Here is a 27,798-nt window from a genome sequence, read left to right as displayed (position 1 = left end):
TCACCAGGAGTACCGGAAAGCTCATCAGTTTCAGATGTGGGCAGCTTCAGGCTGCTCAGAAAGTATTAGAGTATTTCTAGCAACTTGAGAAAAATTAAACATTTCTATCACTGATAAATTTACTGGGAAATAATTTGTGAGTTATATAAAAATGGTTGAATTTGAAGGAGCCAAATTTTGGAAGTCATAGGGAATGCTATGTTTATTCATGTATTCAGTTGTGGAATACAGAGGCATAAATGCATTTGAATATGGAAAGCCACCGAAACTCCAACTTCTTTTATCTTAGTAGTGATCGTGTTTTCATAATGATGTTCTGCTGTGTGTGATTGTCTGTTTTTCCTAATATGCTTGGTTCAGTTGTTTAAACTAAAAAATACTCAGTACCTTGGGAAATACTAAATTTGTGTTTGTGTGTCTGTTAGCTGAGTTGATACAACTTTAGGATCAGCCTTTAATGACCAAAAAAAATGGGGTTCTGGGTCCCAAAGTGAAGTTAAGATGTATAAGAACAGACATGAACACATGAGAAGAAGTGACTTCCCAGGAGTGAGAGCTAACATTTTAGTTTATTTAAGTTTCTTCCCCCCCATACCCAATAGAATCTTGACTGTTTCTTGGCCAAAGATTTTTCCTGAAGCTAGAAGTCAGGAGAACAGAGGAGACATAAGCTCTTCCAAGGAATGTCATATATTTTGAGCGCAACACTGTTAAATTTTGTCTGCAGATAATTTTAGTTTCTTGGGCATCATGTATTGCATAGATCCAGATTAGGGTAAATTTAGACTGAATTTAGAATTTGAGAGCTACATTAGAGTCACAGACTGAAGAGGAGGAACATTATGTTCCAAGTTAAAATAAGACCACTAAATGTCACGATCTGGTCACAAAGGAACTCAGAAAAAGTCAACCAAAAGGGACCGGAGCTAGTTGCTGAATTCTTAAGAGGGGAGAGTCAGGGACATCTTGCAGGGACCCGGGAACTCAGTTCAGGAGCAACCAAGTGAACATCTAGTAATTTGGTGGGGGTGATGCAGGAGATGTCATAGGTACAAAATCCGGTTACCAAGCAAGAACTTCAGAAAGGGTACTCTCACCTTTTGTCAAGTATTAAATGACAGGTCTGTCCTCTTTTTGTGCAAGCTCCCAAATGGAGTGATTTTCTACTTCAGTGGAGATGTATGGTTAGGAGGTGGTACAAATGTATTTAAAAATTTTTTTACTTATTTAACATTATTATTTGTTTATTTTATATGGCTCCTCATAGAATCATTTCACTCTTTTTAAAGTTCCCCTGGGAGTAGGTGACCTATTGGGTCTGTTCATGCCCTGGGACCCACCAGGGAAAGTGGGACTCTTTCGGACGTCCGAGAAAGGGCTGAGCAACAGGGTTCTGTGTCTGCACTGAGTTGGGGTGCCCACACTGGGTCCTGCTTCTCTGCCCCTTGCTTCACGCACTCCAGGAACAAACGGCAGGGGGTGGACATCTCCCCGTACTCACCCACATGATTGGCAGCCCCGTTCTGCCTCTCGTTCTCATCCACCTGACATTTCTTCTTGGCAATCTTGTGGAGAATTGAAGCCTTTTCTCTGAACCTCCCTGAAGCAAGAGAAAGTAATGGAAAGGAGATGGGGTGAGAAGGAAGAGAAAGAGAGAGGCTCCTGGCAAATGGTGAGGCTCTGGCAAAGCGGGTGCCTAGCTTTCTTAGCTAGGGTGTCGTCCAGTGGTGACCACTCCTTTCTGCCCAACCGAGAGGCCCTAGGACCTGCATGAAGAGTACTTTCTTACCTTGTGGATCTCTCAGCCCAGTTCTCTACTTGACAATCTCAAGCTGCTGGGTCACAGACAAAAGGTTTCCCTTGGACCTCTTCCCTCCCTCCCAATTGCTTACAAAAAACAAAAGCCCCAATCCTCACCAAAACTCCCTCCATTGCTGTGACCCCGAAACAGGTCTAAACACAGATATGATCCGGAGGCATGGCCATTTCTCTGAAATTAGATGCTCATCCCAGGATTGGCTTTTGACCGTGGAAAGCCAAGCCCAGGGGTTCTTTGATTTGACTCTTGTTTTCAAACATGTATCTTAATTAACACTGTAGTTTCTAAAGGCATCGGGAGCATGCATTGCAGTCGAATTAGCTGAGTCAGCTGCAATGAAAGCATCAAAGAGGCAACTGATTGCACTTGGGGATTCAGGGCAAAGGATGATCAACAAAACACAGCAAGTAATGTCTGTGGGTGATGAGACGCTTAGGGAAAGGTTCGGGAAAAAATACCATTTTCAAAGTCATCGTTTTAAACAGCTGTACCATAAAAGTAATGCTTCATTTCTTCTCCATTACTGACATAATTAATGGGTAAATGCATGCAACAAGCACAGAAAAAAAAAAAAAAACATGCAAAAGTGTAGAGATTAATGAAACAGCACATTTTTCTTTCTTTTTTAATCCTTGATTCCCACAGCCCCTCTCCCCCATCCCTTCCTCCTGGGATTATTCAAGGTACAAAGGAGTTTCATTTTAAACTAACTATTGCCTACATTTAGATGAGTCCCTGAAAATACTGTAACTCCTACAATTTTCCCACTAGGCATTTGTGGTTGGCTCGGTTCTCTAGCAGGATATTAGCATGGGAGCTTATTCAACTTTTCTAGAATAGACCACAACCAAACCAAATCAGTCTCAAACTAATTTCTCCTGGAGAGTCCATCCTCCTAGGATGGGACATGGCAGGTTGGCATCCCCACCCCACCCCTCCTGTGGACGCAAAGCCAGGGGAGTGGTCATAGAGGTGACTTATGTGGCTGGTTGGGAACGACAGAAGCAGTAAACTAGAGACGACCAGCTGACTTCAATGGTGAAGGTGACGCAGGAGAAGCTCCTTCTGCTCAAAAGCTCCGTTAGCCTTAAATCTAGATGCCTGCTTTCACAGGGTAGCCTCTAGGATGTCGGTCCCTTGGTCTAGGTAGTGAATGTGCCCCGCTGGACACATTCTTCAAGCAAACAGGAAGAGGAACATTACACAGAAAAAAAGTAGGTCAGCATGTGGCCTGGGTTGCATAAGGAATGAGAAAGAAGGACGAAGTGAGGGACATGATGTGCCCCCTTGAGGGATAGTGAAGGTCAGCATTGGGTTTACCCTGCTGGAGGGTATTGTGCATTTAGCTATTTCTATTTAATTGCCAAGGAAAATCTGGGGAAGAAAGAAGGGAAGGAAAGAAGTCTGGGGACTAGGAGAAGGAGGAGGTAAAAGGGAATAAGAACAGAAAGAAAAAGGAGAGAGAAAGAAATAATTCAATAATGCAGAGGAAGGCATGGAGCTGGGACTGTCTGGAGGTTGCCCAGGCAGCATGGTTGGAAGACACTTTCCTGTCTACCAAGTCTAGTCTTATTTGGGGACGAGGTGGATGGATAACGGAGAGTGATTCTCAGCATTTGGCAGCCTGAAGCCTAAAGAGGGGTTACTACTTGTGTAAGACGACTCTAAGAAGTCCTTAAATCATCTGCTGAAAAGCCAAGAAGAGGAAAAGGGAGGTTCTGAAACGTTATAGAAGATGATGCTTCTACTAATAAAGCCACTCTGTGGACTCAGGGTCAGTCTTTGAACTTAGAACAATCTGCAGCTGTATGATCAACCACGGCTTAAACCATAATTTAAAAATTATATGTAAGATAATAATAAAGTGAGAGAGCATTCAAAAGAGGAAACAAGCTTGGGGAAATAAAACCTGAAATAAACCAATCCAAGTCAAGCCCGAAAGTCATGAATCATGGCAGAGAAAATCATTGATAGCTAATCACATGCTGTGTATGGTTCCAAGGATCTTTTCAGAGCTCAGATGAATGCCAGAGACAAAGGAGAACAAAAGGGACCCCACAGCATGGAGGGGTGTGGTCACTCCCTCTGCCAGGAAACATCTTTCAGAACAGGGCTGGCCACTGTCACTCGAGGGCTGGTTTTCCCAAAGTCTCTAAAGGAGGAGTGGGAGAGGAGCGGAGGAGATGATTCGAGAATTGGGATTTCTCAAAATATTTTCAGAGACCAGCGAGGGTTCTGTAGACTGTGTGCATCCCTCTTCCCACTGCCACAGCACCTGAGGTTTTCTGTGTTACAGAAAAGTGGGGCAGACTGACTCGACCTGTTTCCTCTTAGGGTTCAGCGCTTGGGCAGAGGCTGCCTGGGGAGCAGCTCTCGTCCACCCACCGCTTCTACTTCTTTAATAGAACTTCTGTCCCAGTTTGCAGGACCTGGCTGCCATTCTGCTGTGAGGGTGCTGACAACGGAGGCTCCAAGGCCTAAAAGGATTTTCCTTTTTCAGAGACTGGTTTATAGAAAAGCAGCAGTGGAAGGCCCACCTTCAGAACTTAGCACACAGGGGAATTCCTTGAGGGTGCTGGAGCAGACTCGCCAGGAGGGCACCCTCATTCCAGCCCCAGGACACCCCTGGGATCGCCACGGGGCACCTTCTGAGAGAAGCTGTGACGATGAGGCTGGCAGGACAAGACTGAGCACAGAATGTGATTCTCAAAGAGGCCCTCTGGGTTTGCAGGTCAGGAGGCCTGGCACCTTCAGGACCTGTTCAGCCTGAAGCCACAAGCCGAGAGATCACCCTGCAGTGTGTGTGCGTGTGTGTGCGTGTGTGTTGGGAACAGCACAATATCGTGGTTAAAGGGATATGATCTGGGATTCCCAGGTGGCTCAATGGTAAAGTGGCTCCTGCCAAAGCAGGAGACATAAAGAGATGCAGGTTTGATCCCTGGGTCGGGAAGATCCCCTGGAGGAGGAAATGGCAAACCTGCTCCAGTATTCTTGCCTGGAGAATCCCACGGACAGAGGAGCCTGGAGGGCTATAGTCCACGGGGTCACAAGAGTCAGACACGACCGGGCAACTTAGCATGCACGTGGATGTGTTTTGAGGCAGCAAGGCCTGGTTTAAGCCCCAGCTCTCTCCCTGGCTCTGCTAGGTGAGAGTTGATAAATTCCTGAATATTTCTGAGTTTCAATTTTTCTGTTTGTTAAGTAGGGATGCTAACCACTGACTCCTGGGTTAAATGCAGGGCTTAAGTGAGAAAATACCTATAAAGGACTGACCACAGCACCTGGTACTGGGAGAACTCTGTAAACAAGAGGAAAAAGAAAACCCAACAAACAGCCCAGGGGCAAGGGTTACACGGCCCTGTGCTGCGTTAGAAGAAGCCTCGGCATCTTCTCGTCTCTCAATTAGTGGTATCTGACCTGACAGTGTAAGCATCCTGGGGGGCCTCGTTGGATTGGTGTTTAGTTTTCCGTGATTCCTCCAAAGTCAGTTCCAAAACTGATTAGAAGGATCACTTTATATCTCCCTAAAATTGAGAAGGTCAAGGTGAGGGAGCTGGCCCTCTGTGTTTTAACTCTGATACCTTTGTGATCTTCAAATGGAAAGACAGTGACCAGCTTTCTCCCATCACCTGTGAGGACAGAGTGCAGGAAGGGCTGTGGGTATTGCACTGTGGATTTCAGGGTGGCTCCAAAGAGCTTCCTGAAGCACCAGGGCTTTGCCTCCTCTGTGTCTCAGGCTCAGAATTCTAAAATAGTGATAATGAACAGAACACCCAGCTCAAACAGTTGCTGGAAGACTTAACGGTTTGAGACACATCAGGTATTTAGATGGCCCCAACATACAGTCAATTACTCAGAAAGCGTTGTTACTATTATGGAAGTGAATGCAGGCTCTTCACCCCATAAATTACTGAAGATGAAAAGCTTGATATTTAAAACAGAATGGAGGCTTAGCAGCCTCTGGTGCAAGAAACCTTGGCCGTAAAGGCACCACTTTCATTGACTATTTTAGGCATGGATTCCATGTTGGCATAGGGGTTGACATGGACAGATCTAAGAAAAACAACTGTGTGCCTGGGGATAAAGGAGACGTTTTTGAGCAACTTTTCAAGGTGAGCGAGGGAGTGATTTTCAACATGTTTTAAGGAGACTTTAAAAAATATACACTGTTGCGTGTGAACCTTTAAAGTATCTTTTTATATAGTGACAGATATTTGTATACTTAAAATCTTAGAAATAGCAAACTCGGCTCAAATCGTGAGGCACCTACGTCAAAAACTAGTACACAGTTTTAATATAGTTTAGCTTGGTCTGAAATTTGCAAAAGAAAACCAGCTGAGTGTTCTCAGGGGAGTGTGTGCTGAGGGGGTGGTAGGGATGTGTGGGAGGAAAAGATCAAAGCAGAAGGGCTTATTATGAAGAACAAATTTTGGAAAAACAACCGGGCATCAAAATCCTCAACCGATCTCTCTGCCATAACGCAGGAGCTCCAAGCTGCGTCACAAAATCACCTTTGGAGGTTCTGTTTCCTCCAAGGTAAAGCATTTTACTTTTGTTCTGCCGTTGATTAATGAAAACAGCCCCTGGAAATTCCTTCACATCCTTCCCACCAAGTCATCAGCAACACCCCGATAGGAACGTTTTGGGCTGGAGATGAGATTAGCTCCTGGCTGCCACAGAGCATTCTGAGCCCTAGCAACATGGAAGAGACAGGACCAAAGAGATTTATAGATGTAAAGGGAGCAGCCACACACACCTCGGCAAACAGACCTTGGCCTGGGAGACGAAAAGGAAAAATGAAACAGGAGGGAAAACTCAGTGTGTTTGAAATTATTTTTTGTGTTTTCAGTTCTGCCTTTCCTGTCTCTGTCTTTGAAGTTTATGGGTTGGCTGGCAGCTTAAAAAGCAACAGGGTACCTGAACTTTCCTCCTGTTTATCCTTTTTTTTTTTTTTCTGGAATCAGAGACTCAGGTCAGGCAGCCAGGCCACCGTGACTCTGAGAAGCACTATGAAAGCAATGTGGCAAAGAGCAAACACTGACCCTTGGGGTCATTGTGGGTTCCTCCCTTTCTCTCCTACATCACAAGCTATCTATCAGCAAATCTGGGGTCTCTGCTTTCAGCGTATTTCAGAGCCTGACCACTTCTTGCTCCCTACCTCCCTGGGCCGAGCAACAATCCTCTGGCCTCCCGGCCAGTCTCTCTTCCACCATGTCTTCCCTGTCCCCTGCTAAGTCACTTCAGTCGTGTCCGACTCTGTGCAACCCCATAGACGGCAGCCCACCAGGCTCCCCCGTCCCTGGGATTCTCCAGGCAAGAACATTGGAGTGGGTTGCCATTTCCTTCTCCAATGCAGGAAAGTGAAAAGGGAAAGTGAAGTTGCTCAGCTGGTCTTATCCCAGGGTCATTAGTAGTCAGATCATGCCACTCACGCCTCTGTGCAAAATCTGGCAGGGGATCCTTAGGGAAAAATGAAAACCAAAGTCTTGCCAATGACCTGGAAGATTCTGTCCAGTGAAGCTCACCTCGACCCTCCTGCCTTGTCCCCTCCCCCTCTCCTAGCTTACTCTGCACCAGACACCCTGGCTTTCTTCTTGCTGTTCTGGAAAACACTGTGTTCTCTCCACCTCAGGGGCATGACCTTTGCTGGTCCCTCTACCTGGAATGTTCTTCTCCCAGAGATCCATGGGCTCCACTCTCTCAACTCCTTCAAGTACTGATTCGTCGTTCATTGTTGTTCAGTCGCTCAGTCGTGTCCGACTCTTTGTGACCCTATGGACTGCAGCACACCAGGCTTCCCTGTCCTTCACCATCAAGTACTGATACTTGTTTATAAATGTCACCTTCTCATTGAAGCTGCTCTGAGCAGCCTATTTAAAGGTGCAGCTTTTCTCTCCAGCACTTGCCACCCCCAGCTTATTTTATCTAAAGCATTTTCCACCACCTCATTCACTGTTTCACTATTGCTATTGATTATCTGCTGTTTCCCATTAGCAACTGCATGAATCACAGCACGCCAGGCCTCCCTGTCCGTCACCCGGAGTTCACTCAAACTCACGTCCATCGAGTCAGTGATGCCATCCAGCCATCTCATCCTCTGTCGTCCCCTTCTCCTTCTGCCCCCAATCCCTCCCAGCATCAGAGTCTTTTCCAATGAGTCAACTCTTTGCATGATGTGGCCAAAGTACTGGAGTTTCCGCTTTAGCATCATTCCTTCCAAAGAACACCCAGGGCTGATCTCCTTTAGAATGGACTGGTTGGATCTCCTTGCAGTCCAAGGGACTCTCAAGAGTCTTCTCCAACACCACAGTTCAAAAGCATCAATTCTTCAGCGCTCAGCTTTCTTCACAGTCCAACTCGCACATCCATACATGACCACAGGAAAAACCATAGCCTTGACTAGACGGACCTTTGTTGGCAAAGTAATGTCTCTGATTTTCAATATGCTATCTACGTTGGTCATAAGGGCTAAGGGTCCATCTATAGAGCCCCAGGAGCTGTCTGAAGTAAAGAGGAGAAAATAGGGTGGACCAAGTGTTTATGCTCCAGAAGTGAAATACAGAGGGGCACCCGGTTGTCTCCCTTCTGTACCTCCTCCCCCCAATCAGGTCCCCAGGGTGGGCACGGCAAGGAAGAGGAGGAAGATGGAAGAGGAGGTGCTGTGAGCACAGCAGAGAGTAGAGTAGGGCAAGCTGCGCTCTGGCTCCTCCTTCTGCATGAAGATACTCCTCATTTGTCGAGGCCTAATTGAAGGCATCACCCACTCAATGGACATGAGTTTGAGCAAACTACACAAGATAGTGAAGGACAGGGAAGCCGGGCATGCTGCAGTCCATGAGGCCACAAAGAGTTAGACACGACTGAGCCAATGAACTGAACTGAAGGCCAGACTCGAAGTCTCTCTATTGATACCCACGCCCTCCTTCCCACTGCTCTCAGGGCATTTTGTACTCATCACAGCCCTTATTTCAGTTTGCTGTCAGCTTCTCTGCTTTCCCCACCAGAGGGCAGGCTTCTCGGGGGCAGGGACCTTCTCTCAGCCATCTGTGTATTTCTCTATGCCTCCACAAGTGCTTGGCATATCTCATGAACTCACTGAATTATAGTGAAGCTCTCCCTATATTAGCTCCCCAGGGAAGTCTGAGCTTTTCTTCCAAGTCAGTACAGGTCACAACCAATCTTCCACTCTGCAAATATTAACCAAGCCTGTGCTATGAATCAGGCAATATTTGATAATAAGATCCATCTGGTGCCCTTGTAGGGTTCACAGCCTGGAGCCAGAGAGACAAGAAACAAGGACTTAAGATTCATGCTGTAATGGTGGGGGCCTTCTCCGGAGGGCATGGAAACTCAGAAAATAAAGTTCAAAGATACCAGACATACTTAGCAGCTTGGACAAGTAAGGTCCACTTGCATTCCACAAACCGTCCTTCTGGGCCAGCTTATTCATCTAATAGCATCTGGCCTGATTTTATTCTTAAAAGCAAAGTATTAAAAATAAAAGTCTTGTCCTGCATAAGAACATAGATTTTACTTATTTATTCTAAATCTACTTTTGAGATACAACCCTCAAGTTATTCTAATTTTTGTGAAGCATCATGTAAAACCAATGATAAGGTTCCATTGACATGAATGGAAATCAAACTAGTATTGTAATAAAGTAATTTATAAAGCATCTTTAGTAAATATTTTGTGAATGGACCTCATAATAAAGATGATTAACATAATTTAACTGTAGTATATTTACAGGCATAATCATAGGACTAGTTTCTGTAATTAATAAGAATCTTTACATAATTTACATAATCTCAAGCCGTGGGCAAACTCATCATATAATGAAATGAAACAGCCTGATTTCCTTATTAAGGCTTTTAAAAATAATTTTCTGTAAGAATGACCTTTGGAGTCACAAGTAAGGCTCAGATCTGTCCAGGTGTGAATTGGTTCTGTCATCTCTCCTAATGGGGTCACCTTATCACTGGAAATAGGGTGCCTTCCTAAATATTTTGGAAAATTTCCAATGTATTTCAGAAGTTGGTATCTTAAAGAATGAAATTCTGTCCTTTATTCCAATTTCTTGCCTTTCCAGGGACTTTGCCTAATCCGTCATCTTTAATCCTTCCCTTCCTCCTCAGCCTATAATCATGCTTAAGTCTTTCAATGTGGCAGCCTTTCTCTCGATGCCAGCTATCCTATGGGCACTGCTCTCACTTGCTTTCTCTTTATGGCCAAACCTCTGGAAAGGTCAGTTTGTGCGGTGCCCCTGCGTCCTTAGGGCTCCTTCGGTCACTTCTTAACTCTGCATCTGCCATTCGTCAGCATTTCACCACCGAACCTATCCTCGCCACTTTCACCTCCACTTGCCTGGCTCTCTTAGTGGCATCTGGTATTCCTCATTCCCTTCCTTGAAATCCTCTTCAATGTTCAAGGACCCCCAAATGTGCCCCATATGTGCCACCACTCCCCAGGGTCCCCTCCTCACTCCCTCTGCCTCACATTCTCCCAAGGGACCCAATGGACCACTGCCCGACTACTGATGATTCCCACATTCAGAACTCTGGTCCAGGTCCTCTCAGCCAATGGACTTCTGAATATCTTCACTGGGAAGTCTCATTGTTAAACTCAATGTGCCCCAAACTTCCTTATATCATCTTCCTTCCTAGGAATCTGCTCTTCCACTTGTATTTTCTATTGGTGATTTCCTCATTCCCTAGGTCATCTTAGAGGTCCTCCTCTCCCTCATATCCAATGAACTGCCAAGTCCTTTTGAGTCTACCTTTGAACACTTTAGATCCAACCTTTCCTGCCTGGATGTCGGTTACAGCCTCTTAACTGGTTTCCCAGCTTTTAATTGCACTCCCTGCATCCTTCTAATTTACCCTTCGCATGACTTGGAATGTGTGCTCAGTTGTGTCCAGCTCTTTGGGATCCTATGGACTGTAGCCTGCTAGGCTCCTCTGTCCATGGGATTTTTCAGGTAAGAACACTGGAGTGGGTTGGCATTTCCTCCTTCAGGGGATCTTCCCAACGCAGGGATCAAACCTGTGGCTCTGTGTCTCCTGCATTAGCAGACAGGTTACACTGTGCCACCTGGGAAGCCCTATGGCTTGGAATGCTCTCTGTTTAGTTGCTTCTAAAGACTCTGCTTTAGGCATTTCATCTTTCAGGAAGCTCTTCTCGAGTCCCTTTCCTGGGCTGGCAAGCTACCTGGGTACCTTTCTCTATCACAACACTCTGATACCTATGCCATCATGGCAGTTCTCATAGAAACTCAGAGGTGTTTTATTCACTCTCTCTCCAACTAACCTGTGGGCCGCTCAAGACAGGGACGCTTCTTTTCATCTGTCCCCCCAGTACTTACATCATAGACTGGTCCTCAGTGTTTCTGAACATAACATTAACACAAACAACAAAGGGCCTCTTACAGCATGTGTGCACGCTTGCGTGTGTGTGTGCTTGTGTGAGGTGCTTGGAGTTCTTGCTGTGTGCAAATCTATTTGAAATTTACATTCTTTTGGTGAGTAGAAAAAGGAGGATCCAGAAACACACTGCAGGAAACTCACCAGACTCGCTTCTTGGTTAACGTAGAGATTAAATCTCCAAAGTCTAATTGTGTTTACAGTTAATGACTGTCTATTTTGAGACTCTCTCTGCTTTTTTAAAAAAGATAATCTAATCAAGTTCAGGCAAAATTGGGATTTTACAAATAAAAAAACTCACAGCAGGTATTGGACGGCAAAATATGATGTTTCAGGCAAGGAGTCAGTTTACGGACCTTAGCTGGGGCTGACATGGCTTGAGAGCTACTGTTCTTCATCATTTTGGGTCAACTATTTTATTATTTTAGGAGCTTAATTTTTTGAACAGTCCTCTCCTGGATACACAGATACAAATGGCTCCCACAAACATTCTCAAAGCGGTTGTGTGATCTGTTTTGGAGTTCTGAGCCAGGCAGGGGCTGCTAGATAGAAGGTTTGAATGTCTCTCCCCTGTTCCTATCCCTTCACCCTGTGGATATCTAAGAGATAAATGGGTAATGAATTGCTTTACCAAGGCAGGCTTCAGATCCAAGATTTGCCAGCATCCAGCCCCACTACAGCTAAGGGGTAGAAAAGAGGTCTTCGGAGTCAAAGCTCATATATTGGGTATGTCTCTCTGCCAATGGCCTGTGACACTGATGTATTCATTTGGGCAGTTTTGATTTGTTCACAGCAGTTGGCAAATGGTAGGTGCTCAACAAATATGTGTTGAAAGGTTACTCTGACTTGTATTGATATATAAAAACCAGATTTTAGCTCTGGCTAACATTTATTCTGTAGTAGCCAGTGTTTCACATAAACCCATCCTCTCCTGTTACCTGGATCTCATGTGTCGGCAAATGGTCAGTTAACTTGCGTTCTTCTATTTTTTTTTGGAATCCTCAACTTTACATTGTAAATTGGTGCCTGTCAATCTCATTTGAAATGTGGGTTTGTAACAGAAGTGGCGGGACCTGCTGTGGGTTCTTAATTAAATGGGACTGAAGGTTTAGTGGCCCATGACTAAGATGGGATGATTCAGTTCATTTCAGATTTAATCAAAAGAGAAACTTACCATGCTTAATTGAACATGCCAACTTCCTGGTATAACAGATTTACACTTTTTTTTTTTTTTTTAAGAGAAGGCTTCATGGAGGTGGGAAATTATATTATTAATTTATAATAACAGTATTCAAGTTTGACTGATGAAGGCGACTTAGCATTTTAAGCTCTGGGGATGTCAGAAATAGACAAAAAAAGAAAATCCATGATTCACTTCTGCTGCCACTTAACATTTTCTACGTATGTGATGCGGCAAAATCTGCCTTTACTTGCCAGGTCCAATCTTTCTGCTTTTACTGCTGATGGTTTAGATCATGAAAATAAGATGCAATGAAGTTTGAAGAGCTGGATGTATTCTAATGAGAAGACTTCCTTGGTTCTGGTTTTCAGGAAGACCATGAATTTATCCACTCGGCTGATTTGATCTTTCCTACAGATCTGATGCCAGTTTCTAGTTGGTTAGTTTAGTTATGCACACGCACTAGACTGCTATCTTCCTGAGATCCAGCCCCAGGGAGGGACTTGTAAGAATACATCTCTAAAACAGTAATGTGGTTAATAACCGGTGAGTTAAATCTGTTTGTCTTTTGGAGAAGGCCCAGTCTTAACAGACAGCATCTGTTCAAGTGCCCAGAAAAATCATCCGGTTATGGAAAGTTGGACGGAATGACTTAAACCATCAACCTGGAATGAATGAAGCATAACATGGTGCTGGAAATGGTGTCGTGCATAACAGAGCTGCCCTCATAGGTAGCTGGGAGGGTAGCTGGGAGGTACCCTGCAGGGACTCCGGAGTTTCTATAGGGATATCAATGATCATGAGGCAAGAAGGATACATGCTGGGCTGGAAATTGGATATCCTGTGTGGGAGGAATAGCCTTGTCACTTCATTTGGAACGGATGAAGACTTCCATCAGAACCCACCCTGGATTTCACTCAACATTAGTAAAAACTTGGATTTCTCAAACAAGTAAATCAGAAGCTAGTTACCTTGCAAAAGCTCATCTGCTCTGTAATGAAGTCAGCTTGAATCTCTGTTCAAAGGACTTATTTCAATTTGTTGTTTAAGGCTCACGCCTTCACTGTGTGGAGAAGGGAATGGCACCCCACTCCAGTACTCTTGCCTGGAAAACCCATGGATGGAGGAGCGTGGTAGGCGGCAGTCCATGGGGTCGCACAGAGTCGGACACGACTGAGCGACTTCCCTTCCCTTTCCCTTCACTGTGAGTGGGAGTGTAAATTGATGCACTACCTTTGGAGGGCAATTTGGCACTACCTTTCGAAGTTTAAAATGTGTATGTCCTTTGATCTGTCATTTTTATTTCCAGAAATTTATTTTAGATATTTGTTTATACTTCAAAGGGCTTCCCAGGTGGCACAGTGGTAAAGAATCCACCTGCCAATGCAGGAGACACAAGAGACACAGGTTTGATCCCTGGGGCAGGACGAGCCCCTGGAGTAGGAAATGACAACCCACTCCAGTACTCTTGCCTGAAAAATTCCATGGATAGAGGAGCCTGGTGCTCTACCGTCCATGGGGTTGCAACAGAGTCAGACGTGACTGAGCAAACAGCACATACATTTATATCTTCAATTTAATAGAGTTTATTATGTGGGCAAAGAAGATGCTCATGTAGCATTGTAATAACTAAATGAATAAAAATGGAACTATCCTAAATATTCATTGACAGGGGACTGACCGAACCTGCTAAAAAGGAATGGGGAGAGTAAAACAGTGTTAATATGGAAATATCTTAGATATATTAATAGACAAAAGCCACGTATAGAACAGTGTATAGAAGAAAAGAGAATCTGTTAAAAAACTGATAAAAGTGGTTAACTCTAAGGAATGAATGGGATCTGGGGTAAGAGGGGGACTCATTTTACTGTCTTTCCTTATGTAATATGTGCTTTTTACCTTTGCATGCATGTAACGACTTTATAATAAAAAGAATGGTTAAAATTAATTTGCAATTTAAAATTTCTACTGTGGTAAAAGTTTGGATTTACAACTAAAAGAGAATATAGGTTTCATGGGGGCAGTTGTTCTTTTAAGGGTCCTTTCCACAGGAACCAATGGACTATTTGTTGTATTTAACCACACTAATAGTTTGGCTATGAACTGGATCAAATAATACACAAGTGTTTTAGTTCAGATGCCATGGTCCAGGAACCTACCTATCACAATCTTGGTGGCAGCATAACCAAAATGCAAGATCGAGTTTTCTGAAGGTTCATCTTAAAGACAGATCTTAAAGGCAGACTTGCAAACTATGTCCGCCATCACACTTCATAAAGGCCACCAGGCCAGAGTCTTGACCATGGAATTGTCCATTATCTGAACTTCTTTCTGAAGGAGCGTCCTTGGCTTCTCCAGAGAAGGGGGACTGCTGTCTGAGGCAGGCCACTCCATCTTTGGCTGTGTCTGTAGGAAGGGTCCTCCTGTGCTGGACTGAACTCTCTGTCCCTGAATTGAGGAGGCTGATCTCCTTCCTCAACTTTCCCCACTCCCAGCCGGACTCATGGGGTTCCCCAGAGCTCCTCTCTCCTGGAAAGACAGACCTTACTTCATCACTGCAAACTGCCCATGAGACCAATCCAAAGAAAGAGGCTCTAGTAAGGCTTTAAAAACATGGTGAGGTTGTTGCCATCCCATGCTACATTCTTGTTCTCTTCAGCAAAGCCTCCAGGTCATCCATCACCATTGAGATGCTTATCACCACGTGGCTCTGAAAATCCCTGGTCTGACTCAATCTCTCAGTCCCGCCATCAGTAAATTTCATACATTCTTAACTTCTGTGAACGTTGTCTTTTTGTTCCTACTGAGGGTGGTTGTTTCTTAATGGTCCCTTTTCTCCTGTGACCCTTGAAAGTGATACTATTTTGCTCCAAGTGCTCTTTACCCAATCCATCCTCCCTTCCTCATTACTCATACATCAATTCTTTGTCCTTCTTGGAAGCCCAGGCCGATAAACTCTACCACTTTTACCTCAACTGACTTCCTAGTCATGCTTCCCTCATTCCCGAAGATACTGGAACACAGTTCACTGTTTTTATCTCCACCGTTACTCATGTTACCATACATGGTGACTTTACATGGGTGAACCCTGCCACACTTGGCTCCTTACCGCCCTAACCTACTCTCTTCCAGCTGCCCTTTCTCACCTCGTCCATCCACTCCTGCAGTTAAACCTCGTCACTGGCAATAACAGTACCACGTCCGAACTCCTGACTTGAAGCATCTCACATTCTGTCCATAACCCTTATCTTTATATGACAACAATTCTTTGAGCTCATCTGTCACTTCATTAATGCCATCACCTTTTCATGGCCCTCCTTTAGAACAAGTTCTTCACTTGGTTTCTGGGATGCTATTCTCTCTCCATCCTCTGCCTACCCCAGTCTCCTTTGCTGTGCATTCTCCCCTCTTCCCAGACCCTACACTTTAGAGTTCCCAGGGCTCAGTCCTTGGCCTCCTCTTTTCTACTGATTAGCTAGGTATTCTTATTTAGTTCTGTAGCTTTAAATGACTTATAGTCTATGACTTTCAAATTTACATCTGTAACCCTAACTTTCCCCCTAAGATCCAGACTCCAAATCCACGTTATCCATATCTCCAATAGTTGTTGTTCAGTCATTCAGTCATGTCTGACTTCTTGCGATCCCATGAACTGTGCCATGCAGGCTTCTATGTCCTTCACCATCTCCCAGAGTTTGCTCAAACTCATGTCCATTGAGTCCATGATGTCATCCAACCATCTCATCCTCTGTCACCCCCTTCTCCTTCTGCCCTCAATCTTTTCCAGCATCAGGGTCTTTGCCAATGAGTCAGTTCTTCGCATCAGGAGGCCAAAGTATTGGAGCTTCAGCATCAGTCCTTCCAATGAGTTTTCAGGGTTGATTTCCTTTAGGATTGACTGGTTTGATCTCCTTGCAGTCCAAGGGACTCTCAAGAGTCTTCTCTAGCACCACAGTTTGAAAGCATCAATTCTTTGGCATTTGGCCTTCTTTATGGTCCAATGCTCACATCCCTACATGACTACTGGAAAAACCATAGCTTTGACTAGACAGACCTTTGACTATATTAGCATGAGTTCTCAATCTCACTCCAGAGCTTACTCTGGTCTCAGTCCTCCCCATCAACACACAGTTTTATGAAAGCAATGTTTCTCTGTTACAGAGAGATTGCAAGTTGCCTATTAATATCTTCCTTTTTCATTTCCTAGTGACATACCATCTAAATTATTGGGCACAGCAAGTCACCCAACTTGACATACTACATTTCCAAGCTTTCTTGAACTGCTGCTGCTGCTGCTAAGTCGCTTTAGTCGTGTCCGACTCTGTGCGACCCCATAGATGGCAGCCCACCAAGCTCCTCCATCCCTGGGATTCTCCAGGCAAGAACACTGGAGTGGGTTGCCATTTCCTTCTCCATCCTTGAACTAGGTGCAGGAAAGTAATGGAGTTTTGTACAGATTTTACTTGGAAGGTCTAAAAGGAAGCCTCCTTAAAAAGAAGACAAAATAGCTGGGGAAAATAATTTTGGGAGTAGGAAATGGTAACCCAGTCCAGTATTCTTGCCTGGAAAATCCCATGGACAGTGCAGTGGAGCCTGGCAGGCTACAGTCCATGGGGTCGCAAGGAGTTGGACACAACTGAGCATGCACAAGACTTCTTGAAACACAGATGTGATGGCGGAGCTGTAGTGGCAGCCACCTTGGACATGAGGTGCCCTTGAGGTTGAAAGTCATATATTAACATGGTGGAGCAGAAGGATGAAGGAGTTTGGATCTTGGATTATTGTGAAGCTTCCATATCAGCCATGTACAGCTTGCCTCTGGACCTCTTTTACTCGTGATAGATACACTTCTTTCTGACTTAAGTCCTGTTAATTTGGATTTTCCGCTAGAGTTGAACCTATCCTGCTTAATATATCAGAGTATATAACACAGTCTCATCAGTTCAAAGCCAGGATTAAAATATAATGTGAAGGCCACAGATAGCACCAAGTACCCATTTTAGGATTACATTTTCAGAGGATATCTTTTGGGCAATGGAAAATACCAATGAACAGTATTATAAAATTCAATTTCTTTTTGAAAAAGAACTGGAATCTGTGCTAAAATGTTAGTTGCTCAGTCATGTCTGACTCTTTGTGACCCCATGGACTGCAGCCCACCAGGCTTCTCCATCTACAGAATTCTCCATGCAAGAATACTGGAGTGGTTTGCCATTCCCTTCTCCAGAGGATCTTCCCAATCTAGGGATTGAACCCAGGTCTCCTGGGCAGATTCTTTACATTCTGAGCCATCAGAAATATTTCACTGTAGTTATGAATGTAAAATAACTGGCTAGACTATGTAATCTTCGGGTGCTTCTGTTTCTTTGAAATTTTCAAAACGCAGCCACACGACTAACTGAGGAACCCATGATTCATATAAGACATTATTAGTTTCTTAGCTTGGTAAAGGGGTTATTGGTTGCCATGAAACTAGCCTTAATTTCAATAATGAAAAGATCATTATTATTCTTACCCTTGATATTAAAACAAACTTGTCTTTGTTCATTTATACAAATGAACAAAGACTGACTTTTTAAATAGTGGGGAAATTATTTTTCTAGACATGGCTTCTGTTAAATGGCAATGAGTTTAACATAATACATTGCATATTTGCAAAGTGGCCTTAGTCATGAGTTCTGTTTACCTACTTATCTGCATGTCTTTATGAATGTTTATCTCCAAAGAGCAGAAATGAGTAGTTGTGTATACTGCCATTGGTGGAAAGGCATCTCTTTGAATTCCTCTGTTCCATCACACAAGCTTTCTTTTGAACTAACTTTTTACATTTTCATTTAAAAGGAAGCCAAGTTCAATTTATTGAGGATTTTCCAGAGTGATAATGGTATGAATTTGGGTTATCTGTAGATGAGAAATAAACTATGGGTTACTGATTTATTTTTAAACTCAAGTATAGCTGATTTACAATGTTGTGTTAGTTTCAGGTATATAGCAAAATGATTCAGTTATATATATACGAATATATATATATGTATATGTGTATTCTTTTTCAGATTCTTTTCCATTATAGGTTATTATAAGATACTGAATACACTTCCCTGTGCTGTAGAATATGTTTATCTGTTAAACTATGGGTTATTTACCTTAAGTAAAAACTGGAGATTGCCCTTCCAAGAATATTATGTATCATCCCATGAGGAGATAAAGGAATGGCTGCACACATAGGGGGAACTGAGGTCACTAAAAGACTGTCCCTGGAGCCACTTGCTTGAATCTCTGGAAACATCTTGTTCCAGATCAAGTCTAGGAACATGATTCATTCCGAGCAGGTTCTCAGCTATTATCAAGTGAACACATTAGTATCAGGTGGTTGGTAGGGTAGGCGAGCCATCACCTTGGGAAGCAGGAATGAGGGAGTGGAGACATGGCCTCTTTTGAGAATCCTGTCCTCATTTCCACTGGGCTCCCTGGCACCTTGGGTTTGCCCACCATGTTACTCATCTTGCTGCCTGTGTTCCTCTCTGGAGTGTGAATTCTTTATGAGTAGAGCTATCTTTAATCTTCATGAGCCCTGTACTCAGTGTAATGCCTGGTCCAAAATGGGTGTTGCTGAACAAATACGTTAGAGAATGAATGCTGTTGTTTAGTTGCTCAGTCGTGTCCAACTCTTTGTGACCATAGGGACTATAGCCTGCCAGGCTCCTCTGTCCATGGAATTCTCCAGGCAAGAATACACGAATGGGTTGCTACTTCCTTCTCCAGGGAGGGAATGAATGAGTGAGTGGATACAATTCTGACTGGTTCAGGGTAGGAGAGGAAGTTGGGTGTGGCCCAGGCAGCTGTTCTGATTTAGGTTCTGGGCACCTGAGACAAGGGAGGGAGGAATTGAGCTCTGAGGGGAGGGGCAAACTTTACAAAAAATGTTACAATTTTTTCCAGTGTCTGAGAGTAAGCAGTTAAAAAAAAAATTTAAAAACATTAAATTTAATATTGAAATTTAAAATATTAAATTAAAAAAATTTTAAATATTAAAATTTAGTTGTAGCATGCAGGATCTTTGGTTGCAGCATACAAACTCTTAGCTGTAGCATGTGGGATCTAGATCCCTGACTAGGGATCAAACCCTGGCCTTCTGCCCAGAGGGTGGAGCATTAGCCACTGGACCACCAGGGAAGCCCCAGATCATTTTACTAAAATAAAATTTTAAATGTCTAGTAATCAAGTACAGAGGCCATGTTTCAGTCAATAACTGTCATTTTAGTCTGTGGTTCAACTTTTCCCATGATCTGGTCTCCATCAAGCCTTTCTTCCTACTCCTACACTGCAGCCAATCTGCACTGTCCAGTTCCTTATACCACCTCGCCGAGCAACCGCAGTGGAGCTGAGAAGGCGGTGAGTGGTCCTGAGCTCAGGTTCCACATTGCAACTTACTACCTCTGAGTCCCAGAGCCAATCACTTTGCTTCTCTGAATCTTAAAGTTCCCACATCTAACAGAATACTTGTTTGGGCTTTGGTTTTCTCATCATCAGTAAAATCGACCTTGTGATCATTACAAGGATTAAATTAATATATATAAATTTAATATATATTAAATTACCCTCAGAGCATTGTGCCTGGCGGGTGGGGGGCACTCAGTAAGGCTTGGTGTGGCCCCTTCTTTCATCCCTCAGCCTGGTGGGCCTGGTGGGAACCAGTCTTCCTACCCCAATGTAACCCATATTTACTGATCTTTTAGGGCCCAGGTCAAAGACCACCTTCACAAAATCCTCTCCTTCCCCATCCCCTACCCTTGAAAGCAATCTTTCCCCTTCCTGTAGCCTGTTATCTTTTTTCTGAATACCTATGGGACTTACCACTCTCTTCCTGGTGGCTCAGTGGTTATTAAAACTCAGTGTTTTATTTCTCCCCCATCTGTAAGTTCGATGGGGGCAAACTGTGCACCTTTTAATCTTGTACTTCAACGAAGACCTAGCAGAATAACTTGCATAAAGCAGGTGCTTAAAATAACAGACTGAATACGTGCAAGACAATTCTCTATACTTAGTAGATCATCACGCAATTTTTCTTAGGATGGGGGTGGCATATGTAATTCATCTTTCCACTTAATCCACTTTAGGGAAAAAAAGCAGGCCTCATTGCAAGTAGCTGACTTCACACAACATCCAGAGAAATCTCCAGAAACAGTTACAAATAATGACTGGTCACATGGGCAAGTATAATAAAGCCATGTCAAGGGCTAGTCACATTTCTAAAATTGTGAAAAGAAATGCTCAAATGGAGAGCGATATTTCTTGAAGGCTACACTAGTCCCCTATTGCCCATAACATCTTCATCTTTATCATACTTCCTTAAGTTGTGTAACACAGTTATTATTATTTTCAGTGAGAGGAGGAATTTGAAAGTCATGCATGGCTGTTGCCAGGTCTGAGGTTACTGAACTGGCCTTGAGTCTTTTAGATAGAATCCCAGAATTAGGTTTAAGCCAGGCCTGGCTTGTCGTGGAGGCAGCTGCCAAAAGGGTGTAATATGAGGTGACTGGATGGAGACCCACCTCGCCCCCACCCACTGCTCCAGTCATCCTTTCCATGAGTGCCTGAGAGGGATTGCTATGTGTTTGGAAAACTTGTGAGTCTTTCAAAGGTTACTATTCTAGATAAAGGATAATGCCTTAACCAGCATTTCTAAAAGAGTCCCACAAGAGGCTCCATGGAAGAATGGTTTCTCGGACCAAAAAAGTCTGGGCAATATGGCAGACTCTATCCCTCTGCGTGCATGCTAACTTGCTTCAGTCGTGTCCGACTCTTTCTGACCTTATGGACTGTAGCCTGCAGGGCTCCTCTGTCCATGGAGTTCTCCAGGCAAGAATACCGAAATGGGTGGCCATTTCCTCCTCCAGGGGATCTTCCTGACTCAGGGATTGAACCCATGACTCCTGCGTTGCAGGCGGATCCTTTACCACTGAGCTGCCAGGGAAGCCTCCATCCCTCTATACGATTTATTATTATATGCTGCAGTGCACAGGTGCACATGGAAGGCTCTGACAAGTCACATGGTAAAGAAATCTATTTAGCTTAATTCAGAAGCTCTCCCGCTTACTTAATAACAAAGTCAAGCTTGCTTTCTTTTTTTCCCCCGGATGGCTGCAAAATCCCTAATGACATGATCTGATAGTAATATTTCATAGAATGTACTTTAAAAATGCTCCCTTAGCTACTATTAGCTATCACTGTAACTGGGATGAATTTTCAGCTAAGAATGGGACACAAAGGGATATGCCTGAAGGGATGGGCAGTCCAGGGAAGGATAAGGAATCTTAAAGGTGACCCAGGAAGGTCCCCAAACACAATTTTACAGTTTTGCTAAGGGCCGGTCATGCTTCTCATGCTAGACATTATTTTGACTCTGTTTGCCTGCCTAGAAAGCCCAGCTGTTTGATATCAATTGGTATCATCAGATTAGAAGCAGCACTTTTGCATCTTCATGTGATGTTGAATTTTCTGGTGTGGGGAAGAAGAGAAAGGGAGTGCTCCAATGGCAATTTGCTCCCATAGATGTGGAAAGAGGAAGGAAAGGAAGGGTAAGGGAAAAACAGGTCAATAGAAGCAACAAGAAGCCAGAAGCAGCTCTGGTAACAAGAAGCTAAGGGCGGAAGGCAGAGGACAGGATGGAGGGATGAGAGAGAGTGAGGGGTTGTGACTACTCAGGTAGAAGGTAGCAAACCCACTGGCCACTCAAGCCATGAAGTTTAGACTGAGGGCTGTGAGATGCCTGGAAAAACAATTAAATTATAAAGTCAGTGAGCCCCAAAGTTTTGGCTTCCCAAGCCAATCACCAAGAAAAATCAAAGTGGTGTAAGACATGGACTGAAAATAACAGCCGGGACAGGAGCCTTCCTTTAAGGCAGGGACTGCTCTTTCTGTCCCCATGGTGGTAGGATACGCTGCTCGTGGGTAGCTTTCTGCCTTTAGGGCTTTCTGCCCAAGGATCTGCACTTCCCCCACGTTGTTGGGAGGGCCTTGGGTTACAGTAGAGCCCAGTCTGAGATTTTAACTGTGGCCCGCTGCTTTAGAAAACACCACCATGGTTAACTGACAGCACAGAGATAAAAGTAAAGAAGGACCCCAGAGCTTTGCAGAAGCCAGAGTGAGGGGCTGAGAAGGGCCTTCCTCTTACCGAGGGCTGTCTGATATTCTGCTTCCTGCATGCAGAGCAACTAGAAGACCTTTGGCAAACTAAGGCAGCTCAGAAATACTAGAAGCTGAAAACAAGATATGCAACACTTTGGGGAGTTTCTCTCATGTTGAAGGACAAACTGAACTGATTCCCCTTCCTAGGGTACCTTTGGCTTTCTTGTCAGTATCAGTGAAAAAAGCATGTGAAAACTCCAAATGTTTTCATAACTTACAAATATCATTTATTAGTCAAAAAGTGGAGGTATGTGTGGGATTAGGACAAGAGGACAACTCCTTTTACCAGAATGCAAAATTTTAAAGTTGCCGTTCCACGGTGCACTTATTTCAAAAAAGTCACTGACTGGGGGAAGACTGTGCTCTGGGACAGTGTCTGGAATTGTAGATGCACTGAAAAATAAATCTCTGCCAGACTTCATTTACTCAGGGGAAATGCTCAAAATGATATGTCCAATCTCACACGGTGTGAACTCCAATATATACAGCCCCACTGGCTGGAACAATGGCCCTGGCCTCTCTCAGATGGGTTAGCATGGGCTGTGGGAGAAAAGGACAGGGGCCTACAGTCCTCTGCATCAGAAACAGGTCTCCATTTTGAATCTAGGGATTCCTTTAGATTGCTCATTCCTTTGCATAAATCAGAATATCACCAGAAGATACATATCTCCCCCCACCCCCAAATTAGGGGCATATTAAAAGGAAGTATTGGTCCGATGTATTTTTCTATGTTGTAAGCATGTGGAGGAACTAACGGTGACCCAGTGGGTGTGGGCTTGTGTTTACATTGCTGACACCATTTCACTGAGTGTGTTACACGACTGAGATGGTTTGGATCGTTTGAATGGAATAACATGATCACCCATGGTATTGCACGTCTCCAATTCCAAATCAACACAATGGCAGAAACTAGACGAAAATGCAGAAAGAATAATAAATCACACAATGTCACTGAAGTCATGCAAAGAGGGGGAAAATAAAGACTAAAAAAATGGGCAAGCCACAGACACCATAAATTAAAAAAAAAAAAAAGCCAATGCATACAATTCTAAAATCATTCTTACCTTCTTCAGTCATTGTGTCATAATATTTTAGTTTTCCATATGATCCAAGTTCTACAACATCACAGTAAAAGACACAAAGATAAGGAACGAGCTGTAATGCAAGAACTTTGTTTTTTACACATTCTTAATTAATCAGATTCAGAGTTATACTGTCAAATTCCACAATCGTAACTATATAGAGATGTGCAAACATGGCCCATGTGGCAGACGGCTTTCACGGCCCATTTTCAGATATCACTTAAAATATAGTATTCCACTAGGGGTAGGACGTGCCCTGCATTACAGAACAGGACACAGTTATTTGAACATCTGATGAAACAGAACCCTTGGCAAAGATATCTTCACGGCAGGTCCAGCCTTGCCCTGTCATTTTTAGAGATGATATGCCAAGAGGAAGGGCTGGACCAGAGACCCTTCCGAGGTTTGTAGAGACCCACTGGGGTGTGTAGATGCTGGCACTCCTTGCCAGGAAACAGCAGTCCCAGAAGTTCATTTCATAGCTTTTCTCCAACAGAACTACTTCCTAGAGGTTAATAAGGAAGGAAGGCCACCTGGGAAAAACCCCAAATGAAAAACCATGTTCTAAACTTCCCTTTCATTTCTAATCTCATATTACAGGCAAAAAGCACTGAATACCATGGGTGCAACATGCTTGGAAGGGCTGGGAAAGGTGCAAAAGACTTCGGGAGGAAGTGGGAGGCATGCTCCCAGGGAAGGGCAGGTGGCCCAGAGCAGCCACAACCCCATGCTCAGGGCATCACCTGCCACTGTGTAGCCTGCAGGGGCCAGGAGGCAACCTCCCGGATGCAGCTCAGGAAAGGCCTCAGCTGAGACGGAAACTGCTGGCGGAAAGCAAGCTCGTCTGAGTCAGCTGGTAGAAGCGGCATCTTGGGGATGGGGACGGAAGAGGTAGGGACACACCATTTCTGTTTTCTTCCTTCAGTTCTAAAACAGAAACTTTCATTCCTGTCCATCTGAAAATTCCAGATTGTTTGAAGCAACACTGTGAGCAGGTTAAAAATATTTTCCTGGTCATCACAACACTCTCCCAATAAACTTAAGAGATATTAATGAGACGTGAGAGATACTCCTGTGATTCTTTGGAATGCTTCCATGGCTCATTAACTTGGTGGGCTGCTAAAAACTCCCATATGAATGGACTAATAACTGATGGGTTCTGTGTACAACATAAGGCTCTAGTTTAAAACACAATAATAAATATTCTTCGCTTTATAGTATATATTATACACATTCTTTTTCCATGTGCCTAAAATTTTACCTGAAGCTATTTTAACACACTAATACAAAATTATGCCTGGGGGAGAAAAATCACCTCATTTTTACGTTTCTGCAAAAGCCTGCTTATTCTGGATTTTGTTAGACCTATGACAAAGGATGCAAGTGCTTCAATAAGAAATTGAATTTTGTGTCCAAACAAGAAGGCTTTTAAAAAAATTGACTTCTAGGGATTGCCTTCAGTAAAAAAAACATTTTTTTCTGCCATTTTAAGAACAGTAGTTTATTATATAAGTGACACTGCCAAAGTCTGGGATTTTAAGGTGATCTAAATTCCTTCATAAATATTAAACACATGTTCACGGTGGCTTTACACATAATCTATGCCTTGTGTGTGAGTGGTGTGATGTGTATGTATAATCCTGCAGTAAGCTGATGAATTATACCAGCCAACTAATTTTTTGGTAACCTCCACTCTTTCCCTGAGGTAAAGCAGGCGAATAAGCAGCTGGCATTCTCTTTCTTTGCCAAGGAAACAGAATGTGGAGTTCATGTTTGCAAAGTTGGGTCGAAACCATATTTCTACACAGTGGAGATATACTACTGCATTTTTGTCTTTTGAGATGCTACCTCTCTGTACACACACACACTGGTCTTCATGTATCAGTCCCAAACTTTCAAACATCTGCTAGAGACAGATGTGATTAAGTCTTTACCTCCTCTCTCATGGAGCCAGGTATAAACACATACAATCATATTCTTTGATTAATTTATTAACTTAATACCAACATGGTCAAAACTGGATCCAGGGGTGGCTGACAAAACTCACACATTCTTGCTGCTATGGCGATTCCTAGATTGTTCCTCAGCTACTTCCTTAGATGAGGACTGGGGCAGGGGGACAAGAACTGGACAGGATATACCAAAAAGGAGGCTAAAGGTGGTGGAAGAGAAGGAATCAGAGCAGTCAAAGGCTGAATGACAACAGGTGATGGAGTGACTTGAAGCACAGTGAAGAAGGTGGGCAAGGAAACAGTATTTGCCCAAGTGAAGAGAACCATGTTTGGTGCTTACTTAAAAAAAGGTACACGAACCAGCCTGTTGGAATAGAGTTTTTATCATTGACCTCAATGGGATAGTGAGACAGTGAACTTGGCACCTCAGTGCTTCCAAATGGTCAGGGTGGTCTCCTGGGGCTGGTGGGACAGTATCTCCAACAGCCAGCACCTCCCTTCCTTGAACCAGGGGCTCAGAAGGTGCAGGAAGAGGGGTGCGATATGCGACTAGGACAGACACGTGCGCATCCATAATTTGGAGCACATTTGCACCCAGCTAGCGTCCCACAGCCCATGGACACCTCATGGAAAGCGGCCTGAGAGGCATGAATGAAAACTCACCTGTAAGCGGCAATGGGCTCCTGTCAGCACACTCCCCATGGACAGTAGCCATGGCAACTTTAGCATCATTGGATTAGGATTCAAACTGGTCCCAATCCAAGCTGAATTTCTTGGGATAGGAGGGAGGAGGGAAGGGGATCAAGAGGGGGCTGTTTAATACCATTGAATAACTTCCATTATGTCAACTGAGCAAGAGGAAAAGGGATGAATCAGTAGTGAAGATCACCCTGGTTACCATCCAGTGCCCCTTCTCTATAAGATTTCTCTAAGAAAAAGTCTGGAACCCAGTGGCTGGTGTTTGAGACGAGCCTATGAGCTGATCAGCTGCCTAACATGGCACGATCGCTCACCATTTGGGCAGCTGGATCCATGGGCATCCAAGCTCCTGGGGCTCTAGGAGAGCCGGAATCTGACATTCCTCTGCCCACTGCCTCTCAGGCCTCCCAGCAAGGTCATCACCTGGCTTTAAGGTACCTCTGAATTCTTGTCCGTCCATCTTGGTTGATAAGTCAAGGAAAAGATCTTCAGTCTCAACAGATCTGCAACTAAGAACTAGTGCTTTTTGGCCCCTAATTTCTTCCTTTCTTAAAAAAGGGCATGGACATAGATTTCTCCTTCCAACATTGACCTTCTCAGCTCCACTTTTGGAACCTCTGGCATTCTCAACCCCTTTCTCAACAAATTTCCCCAGACAGGAGCAGCACCTTCCAGGCCTCAAAATTCTGACATATAAAACAGAAAGTCAACAGAAAAATCTATGCTGAATTCATTTTGTTAGAATAAAGAGCAGAGGTAGAGAAATCAGTGAAAGCAACATTCATTAAGTGTTGGTTGATGGAAAAAATAACTTGTGTGTTTTCTTAAATCAAAGAGCTGCTTTATTTTTGACACTGAGTTTGTAGATCTAAAATTTAGATTTTAGATTTTCTTAACACAGAGATTAGTTCCTTGGTAAAGTTGTCTAATACCTATTAAGGAAGTATGCAGATATCAGATTACATCACATCCAGGAAAGGATTATTTTCAGTGGCTAAAAGAAGTTAAGAACACAGGCTTTGAAGCCAGGGTCCAGGTTTGAACCCAAGATCTGACACTTTTTAGCTGTGTGACTTTGAGCAAATTGCTTTGCCTTTCTGAGTCTTGGTGTCCTCAGCTATAAAAGGGCATGTGTATTAATATCTATCTCACAAAGCTGTGGTGAAGAGTAGGTGAGATAATAATACCCACTAAGCAATCAATAATGAGCAGCTTCATTATTGCAAGCATCACCAAGAAGAGTGAAAGAGAACCCATGGCATATGGAGCAGAACACTTAAGAAAACTTGCTATTTCACACAGGTTTGTTGAAACTAACTCAACAGTATTTACAGAAGTTTAAAATAGCTAATCGGTGTCCAACAATAAAAGATATTCTTCCCTTTGAGCTAGAATTTAAAAGAAATTTCTTCATCATCCTCCCCTTCTACTCTCAGATCTGCAAAGAATGTCAAAACAT

The 27,798-nt window shown here is 43.7% G+C and overlaps 1 protein-coding gene across 1 annotated transcript in view; it reads right to left on the bottom strand.

The window, feature by feature from the left end:
- Positions 1-27,798, bottom strand: part of SLC24A2 (solute carrier family 24 member 2) — a 287,857-nt gene that overhangs the window by 43,046 nt on the left and 217,013 nt on the right. Inside the window, exons 5-6 of the mRNA XM_055577949.1 lie at positions 23,671-23,721; positions 1,502-1,600 (exon numbers count right to left, since the gene is read on the bottom strand). Of these exons, the coding sequence (XP_055433924.1) occupies positions 1,502-1,600; positions 23,671-23,721 (150 nt within the window). The remainder of the gene's footprint in view (positions 1-1,501; positions 1,601-23,670; positions 23,722-27,798) is intronic.

This window comes from Bubalus kerabau, chromosome 4 (assembly GCF_029407905.1).
Source record: "Bubalus kerabau isolate K-KA32 ecotype Philippines breed swamp buffalo chromosome 4, PCC_UOA_SB_1v2, whole genome shotgun sequence".
Lineage (NCBI taxonomy): Eukaryota > Metazoa > Chordata > Mammalia > Artiodactyla > Bovidae > Bubalus > Bubalus kerabau.
This window is presented reverse-complemented; position numbering and strand designations above follow the sequence as displayed.